The sequence below is a fragment of the Protobothrops mucrosquamatus genome, unplaced genomic scaffold (assembly GCF_001527695.2).
Source record: "Protobothrops mucrosquamatus isolate PMUCROS unplaced genomic scaffold, P.Mucros_1.0 scaffold2196, whole genome shotgun sequence".
In the NCBI taxonomy this organism is placed as follows: domain Eukaryota; kingdom Metazoa; phylum Chordata; class Lepidosauria; order Squamata; family Viperidae; genus Protobothrops; species Protobothrops mucrosquamatus.
Window position 1 is genome coordinate 106,243 of NW_015388289.1, and position 8,243 is coordinate 114,485.

At 45.6% G+C, this 8,243-nt stretch overlaps 1 protein-coding gene across 1 annotated transcript in view; it reads right to left on the reverse strand.

The window, feature by feature from the left end:
• Nucleotides 1-3,915, reverse strand: part of MIER2 (MIER family member 2) — a 46,852-nt gene extending 42,937 nt beyond the window's left edge. The window contains exon 1 of the mRNA XM_015824307.2: nt 3,752-3,915. Coding sequence (XP_015679793.1) covers nt 3,752-3,907 — 156 coding nt within the window. The 5' untranslated portion in view covers nt 3,908-3,915. The remainder of the gene's footprint in view (nt 1-3,751) is intronic.
• Between the last annotated feature and the right edge of the window lie 4,328 nt (nt 3,916-8,243).

An 8,243-nucleotide genomic window follows, 5' to 3' on the forward strand; every position in this document is an offset into this window, starting at 1 on the left:
CCATGGCAAATTCAGATGGTTGGCAACTGATAAGATAAGATGACTTTATTGACATTTTTTTACTGCGGGCACACTGGCACACATTAGAAATGAATTTCTGTTGCCTGCTCTCAAAAGTGTACACATACGAACACATATATAAACAGGCTATATACAACATATGTATATACCTACACCCTTACATATAAATACATATAAATATTAATCACTGTCCATCTTGAATACTGGCAAGTATTTAGGATGGTTGCCGTGCCCTGGGGATCAAGTGATCCCCTTTTGTGAACTTCTGCCAAGCAAAGTCAAGGGGGAAGCCACTTAACAACTGTGCTACTAACTTAACTGCAGGGATTCACTTAACAACAGTGGCAAGAAAGGTTGTAAAATGGGTCAAAATTAGATTGGATAGATTAGATTAGATTAACCTTTATTGTCATTTTTTTTCCTGTGGGCACAATGGCACACATTAAAAATGAAATTTAGTTGCTTCCTCTCAAAGGGTACACATACATAACACACATTTAAAACATACAGTACTATATACAACATATGTATAGACCTACACTCTTACATATAAGCAACATATAAATACTAATCACTGTCCATCTTGAATACATAATGGAAGGAGGAAGCTTTAGAGTTTACAAGGTTAATACTGTATGGGACAAAACTGGGACTGAAACTGGACGTTCTGTTTCGGATACCACGGAGCCCCCTCCTCCCAGAAGGTAACAAGGGAAAGAGGTTGTGAAGCGGATGTGTCGTGTGCCAGACAATCTTGTGGACCATCCTCAAGCAGCGTTTATATGGCATGTCCTGGATGGGAGGGAGGGAACAGCCAATGATCTTTTCTGCCGTCCTCACCACTCTCTGCACTGCCTTCATGTCTGAAGCAGTGATGCTTCCAAACCAGACGGTGATGCCGTATGACAGGATGCTCTTGATTGTCCCCCTGTAGAAAGTGGTAAGGATAGAAGAAGGAAGATGTGCTTTTCTCATGCGATGTAGGAAATGCAGGCGCTGCTGTGCCCGCTTCACCAGTGTCTCGCTGTTGAGCGACCAAGCCAGCCTACTCGTTAGCTACACACCCAGGAATTTGATGCTGGTAACCATCTCCACAGGTGAATCATTAATGCACAGAGAAGTGTGGCTGTGCCTGCCTTTTCTGAAATCGACAATGATCTCTTTCGTTTTTTTAGTATTTTAAACTAGGCTGTTTTCCTTACATTAAAATTCATTTAAGAATTGTCTTGCTTAGCAACGAAAATCCTGGGCTCGACTGTGCTAAAAAAAACTTAGAAGTTAACGCTTTCCTTTGTTCTTTTTTTCCCTTCCTACCCCACATCTTCTCTTCTTCCCTTTTTCCTTCCTCTAAGTTTTCCATTACTTTTTATTTTCCTTTGTATTTTATATTTTGGTAAACTGGTAAAATTTGTAAAACGAAAAAGATCACCACGGCTTATGACTTTAATTGCCAAGCTCAATTATGGTCAGTTAGTCCAGGGCTTTTCAACCGGTGGTACGCGTACCACTTGTGGTACATTAACGAGTGGCAGGTGGTACGCAGCCCTGCCTAGCCAAGTGTAGTGGGGGAGGAAAAGAGCCAGCGCAGGCAAGGACTTACTGTGAGAGAGTCCACTGGAGCTGCAGAGTGGCTGGGGCGAGGCAAAGGCCCCAGGCTCACTTCTGGCTCACCCTCCCCCATGAGAAAGGAGGAGGGGGGCGGAGACAGAAGAGGTTATAAAAGGAGGCAGTTTGGGGGGGGGAGAGAAAAAGCAACAGCCTTGGGAGGAGGCGGAGTTAGCTCTAGCTGCACCAAAGGGAAAGAAGAAGAAAAAGGAGGAGGGTGGGGGGAGAGGTGAGGAGAGGAGATCAAGCAGGCCAGCCATGAGCCGATCTACAACTGCTGTGGCAGCAACCTGTGCTGGCAGCAGCAAACAGGTAAGAAATGCAGTGAGCAAGGGGTCATCCTCCAAGAGGAATGAAGAAAGGCAGCATTGGCTGGAGGTGAGGCAGGGAGGGAGATGGAGAATGGAAGGATTCTTATGTGCTTTTGTGACGTTGAAGTTCTGGGATTTGTGCAATGTGGGCTTTGGGTTCTTAAGGAGTGTTTGGCAATTTCTATTTGGCTGACGGCTGATGTCTTGTGTTAGCTTCTATTGCTCTGCTATTGTTAGCTGTAAGTTTTGCTGCAAGGGATTTTGAAGTATTTTTCTCCTGAATGGATTTTGCCTGTAGCATTCCTTTACTTATGAATGGAGCCATTTGGGGAGGCTGCCTTAGCAGGCAGCCAATACTTACATTTTTTTTTCTTCCTTAAGTGCCGGCTGCGCTTTCCTTTCTAGCCAATAGTTAATTCTTAAAGGGGAATGTGCCTTTTTAAGCTAGCTCACTCAGCAGTTTGTCTTTTCTGTCTCTGGAGGCCTTTCCTTGTTTGATGAATATATGGAAGAGAGAAAATAGGGGGGGGGTGTTTCAAATTCTTCCTTCAGAAGGAGGTGGGCATGAGAAAGAGGGAGGCAGGAAAGGAGGGAGGGAGGGAAGTCCCGCCTTAGCACTTGGCCACCAGCAGCCCTGCCATTGACTTTGCTTGTCAAAAGGTTGCAAAAGGGGATCACATGACCCTGGGCAGGCTGCAATGGTCATAAGTGTGAAAAATGGTCATAAGTCATTTCAGTGCAATTGCAACTTTGAACAGGTTTTTTTTTTTTGCTCATCAAGTTTTTGACACCTTGCCAGGTGGTACTCGAATATAGCCATATCCTAAAAGTGGTACAATGGGTGAAAAGGTTGAAAAGCTCTGAGTTAATCTATCAGTCTAAGTCAGGGCTTTTCAACCTTTTCACCCATTGTACCACTTTTAGGATATGGCAATATCTGAGTACTACCAGACGCCTAGGAAGGTGTCAAAAACTTGATGACCCAAAAAAAAAAAAAGGAAAAAAGTGATAAAGTACAGTTAGTCCTCGACTTACAGTTCGCTTAGTGACTGTTTGAAGTTACAATGGCACTGAAAAAAGTGCCCCACAAGCCACAGCCGAGCAAGACACCTGCCTCCCCGCTCGGCCGCGCTCTTCCTCCTGTCCGAGGTTTTCATTGTTGTGAGCATTTCTGCTGAGGATTGGCAGTGGGGGTGGGATGGGGGGGTGTTTGGTCTGCTGGGTGGTTGCAGCAGGTTTTGGTCACTTCACATGACCCTGGGACACTGTGACCGTCATAAATATGAATCAGTTGCCAGGCATCTGAATGTAAATCATAAGACCCTGGAGATGCTGCAACATTCCAGTTGATTGGTGCTTCTTCTGGGCTCAGCAGAAGCGCCAGGATCAGTGCTGCTTTCCAGCTGATTGGTGCTTCTTCTGGGCTCAGCAGAAGCACCAGGATCAGTGCTGGAGCCTGGCACTGATCCTTGCGCTTCCACTGAGCTGACAGCCCTGAAGACGCGCCGATCAACTGGAAAGTGGCACTGATCCTGGCGCTTCCGCTGAGCCCTGCAACTCCAGCCATCTCTTGCTCAGGCTTGTGCGGTGCTGCCACTGGTTCAGCTCATTCCTCGCTACCACTTTTGTAGGATGGTCGCGTACCACCTGCCAGGTGCCAATGTACCACAGGTGGTACCCGTACCACTGGTTGAAAAGCCCTGGTCTAAGTCAATCAGGCTACCTGCATAAGAACATATAACATTTTGAAGATGCTCAAAAACCTAAGTTGGGTAAGCAGAGAAGATGCAAGAACAGGCCTCCAGGCTCCTTACCTGGGAGGCATTGAAACTCTTTTCTATCTCTTCCAAAGGCTTCGCTTTCTCCTCGGCGTGATCTGGTTCCTCGTCGGCCTCCTCCGTCTTCTCCTGTACTCCGTAGTTCTGGGACAGGATCTCAGCCAGGTTGAATCGGTGGTCAGCTGAGCCCATAGACACCACTGCGTGGATTTTAGGGGTGGGCGAGGAGGAAAAAAAAATACCGTTAGCCACTTTGGGACTGAATTTTATTTATTTGTAAAATTTATAGGTCACCCATCTTACCTCAAGGTATAAACCTGAAACAACAACAACAACAACAACAACAACAGAGTTGGAAGGGATCTTGGAGGTCATCTAGTTCAACCCCCTGCTCAGGCAGGAAACCCTATACCAGTGGTGGCAAACCTATGGCACGGGTGCCAGAGGCGGCACTTGGAGCCCTCTCTGTGGGCACACATGCCATTGCCCCAGCCTCGCCTCCGCCCGTGACCCCCTCCTCACCAGCAGCCTCCCTGGAGGAGAGTCGCCCCTGAGCGTGGCCCACGTGGAGCAGCGCAGCCAAGGACATGGCAGCCAGGCAGCGTAGACAAGACTCTGCTCTCACGCCCCAACGTGCACAGTTGATGCTGCGGGGCGCGAGCAGAGGCTGTGGCCGCCGTGGCGCTGCTGGGCTGCCTGGGCGATCTGCGGCGGGCCCTGGAAACAGTGAGTGGCCCTGCAGGCAGGCAGGCAGGATGGGGTGGGGCGGGGCAGGGGGTGGAGCAGGGACGGGGCCAGTTTTTGGGCACTCGGTCTCTAAAATGTTCGCCATCACTGCCCTATACAAATGGCTGTCCAGTCTCTTCTTAAAAACCTCCAGTGTTGGAGAATTCACCGCCTCTGGAGGCAGGTTGTTCCACTGGTTAATTGTTCTCACTGTCAGGAAATTTCTCCTTAGTTCCAGGTTGCTTCTCTCCTTGATTAGTTTCCATCCGTTGCTTCTTCTCCTTCCTTCTGGTTCTTTGGAGGATAGCTTGACTCCCTCTTCTTTGTGGCAGCCCCTGGGATACTGGAAGACGTATGACTGGTCCTCACACTTACGACTGCTTCAGCAACCCAACGGTCACATGATTGCCATTTGCAACCTTCCCAGCTAGCTTCCAACGAGCAAAGTCAGTGAGGGGAAGCCAGGTTCGCTTAAGGGCCATGTGATTCACTTAACAACTGCACTGATCTGCTTAAAAACTGTGGCAAAAAGGTCATAAAACTGGCTGTGACTTGCTTAGCAAACACAATGGTCAGCAATTGAAATCCTGGTCCCAACTGCAGTCCTTAAGTCGAGGACTACCTAGTAATGTCTTACTTCTGGTGGAGATAAAAGCTGCTGTCTCTGGTTGGGTAGCTGTAAAGTAGATCAGCCCACATTTACAGCTAGCTCTAAAGCAGAGGTCTTCAAACCTGGCCCTTTTATGACTTGTGGACTTCAACTCCCAGAATTCCTCAGCCAGGCATGCCTGGCTGAGGAATTCTGGGAGTGGAAGTCCACAAGTCATAAAAGGGCCAAGTTTGAAGACCCCTGCTCTAAAGATACAAACCAGTAGTTCCACTAGATGTAGAGTTGGTCTATAGCAGGGGTGGGGAACCTTGGCTCTTTTATGACTCGTGGACTTCAACTCCCAGAATTCCTGAGCCAGAATGGCTCAGCTTGGAAACCTCTCCCTTTCCCCTCAGCATGGCTGGCTCAGGAATTCTGGGAGTTGAAGTCCACAAGTCATAAAAGACCCAAGGTTCCCCACCCCAGGTCTATAGTGTTTTGGTATTTTTGGGTGGATGCGCAGCAAGTTGATTGCAGAGATGGAGAACCAAAGCAGTATGAGGAGGAATATTAACGAACAACCATAATTTAAAATGAATGAAGAACAATAATTTAAAAAAAAGAGCAGTCTTAAGACTGGAAGGTCCCCTTACCTGCCGTGGTATGAAGACTGGATCGCCCAGAACATAGATTATGTGCAGGATAAGACACAATCCTTGGGCTTTGCCTCCCGATCGAGGCCTTCAAAGGAAAAAGAAAATGATTTATTTCACAATTTATTATTTATATGACATAGATTTCATATTTTGTCTTCCTGTAAAAAAAAATTCAGATTGCTTTCTGGCTTATGCTGTTCTAAATTCCTCAGTTGTGCTAGTCTTCATCTTCAAGATCAGATAAAGGAATAGAATAGTATAGAATAGTATAGAATAGAATAGAATAGAATAGAATAGAATAGAATAGAATAGAATAGAATAGAATAGAATAGAGCAGAGCTGGAAGGGACCTTGGCGGTCTTCTAGTCCAGCCCCCTGCTCAAGCAGGAGAACCTATACTGTCTCAAACAGGTGATTGTCCTGCTTTAAAAGGCCTTAGTAAGGCCACACTTGGAATACTGCATCCGGTTTTGGTCACAATATGAAAAAGATGTTGAGACCCTGGAAAGAGTGCAGAGAAGAGCAACAAAGATGATTAGGGGACTGGAGGCTAAAGCATGTAAGGAAAGGCTGCTGGAATTGGGTATGTCTAGTTTAGTGAAGAGAAGGACGAGGGGAGACAGGATAGCAGTCTTCCAATATCTCAGGGGCTGCCCCAAAGAAGAGGGAGTCAAGCTATTCTCCAAAGCGCCTGAAGGCAGGACAAGAAGCAACGGGTGGATACTAACCAAGGAGAGAAGCAACCTGGAATCAAGGAGAAACTTCCTAGCAGGAGGACAATTAACCAGTGGAACAGCTTGTCACCAGAAATCGTGGGTGCTCCATCACTGGAGGTTTTTAAGAAGACACTTGGGAAAAATGTCAATGGGGAAGCCAGATTCATTAAATATCTGTGTTACTAATTTAACAACTGCAATGATTTGCTTAACAACTGTGGCACAAAAGGTCGTAAAATGAAGCAAAAGTCACTTAACAACTGTATCGGTTAGCAACAGAAACTTTGGGCTTGATTGTGACCGTAAGTCAAGGACAACCTGGACCAGCATTTTGATTGTCAAAGGAGATTGAGAATCTTTCCCTCTAGTCCAGGGGTCTTCAAACTTGGCCCTTTTATGACTTGTGGACTTCAACTCCCAGAATTCCTCAGCCAGCGTGCCTGGCTAAGGAATTCTGGGAGTTGAAGTCCACAAGTCATAAAAAGACCAAGTTGGAAGACCCCTGCTCTAGTCATTGTTTGAAATCTCACATTTCCCACTAGGACTTGGGGCATTCCTATTCATCCAAACTAAAATCACATGTCCCTGATAACAAATCATTATGAGGCACTGCCACTCCTATCTATTCTGTAAAGATGATGATGATGATGATAATAATAATAATAATAATAATAATAATAATAATAATAATAATAATAATAATAGTAGTAATAGTAATAATAAAGTTGGAAGGGACCTTGGAGGTCATCTAGTCCAACCCCCTACTCAGGCAGGAAACCCTATACCATTTTGGACAAATGGCTGTATAGTCTCTTCTTTAAAACTTCCAGTGTTGGAGCATTCACCACTTCCGTAGGCAGGTTGTTCCACTGGTTAATTGTTCTAACTGTCAGGAAGTTTCTCCTTAGTTCTAGGTTGCTTCTCTCCTTGATTAGTTTCCATCCGTTGCTTCTTGTCCTGCCTTCAGGCGCTTTGGAGAATAGCTTGACTCCCTCTTCTTTGTGGCAGCCCCTGAGATACTGGAACACTGCTATCATGTCACCCTTCGTCCTTCTCTTCATTAAACTAGACATGTGTTGTAATGCGCTATTCCCACTGGGCTTATTAGCAAATTGTGGATCTGTTCTCGTTAGAGATTGCTTGTTGGCTTGGAGAAAGAATCTCGTGAATGTCAGGAATGGAGAGCAGAACCACTTGAGGGACAATTCAAAATCCTAAACCAGTGACTTAACATACTGTACATTCACATGTACATTTTGCCTTCCAAATTCTTTTGAATGGTATTGCCCAGAAACAGAGGGTTGGATGCCAATGCCTAGAAATCTTAAATAACCTTTTCAGATCGGTGCCAAAAAAGAATGTTAAAAGCTGGCTCAGTTATTGTCGCGCGTAAGAAATCCAGAGCCAGAGCACTTGAGATGAATAGAGTATCTTTATTGTCATTGTGTAACTCAAAAAGGAAATAAGTGCTATCCACGGTGCACACTACACACAAGTAAAAACCACAAATAAGAATGTACATTATATACACACATCCTTCATATTCTATTCACCATTGCGCTGCCCCTAATATTGCACTACTATACAGTGGTATTTAATATGGTTACAGCTCTGGGATAAAAACTTATGTTTCAGCCTATTTGTCTTCGTTTTTATTATTCTGTACCGTCTGCCAGATGGTAATAGTTCAAAAAAAGAATGTCCGGGATGAGATGAGTCTTTAAGAATATTTTGAGCTTTCCTAAGACAACGGGAACTGTACAGTTCGTCCGGGGGGGGGAGGAGAGGGAGCCAATAATCCTCTAGGCGATGGTAATGACCCTCTGCTTTCCTATCTGCTA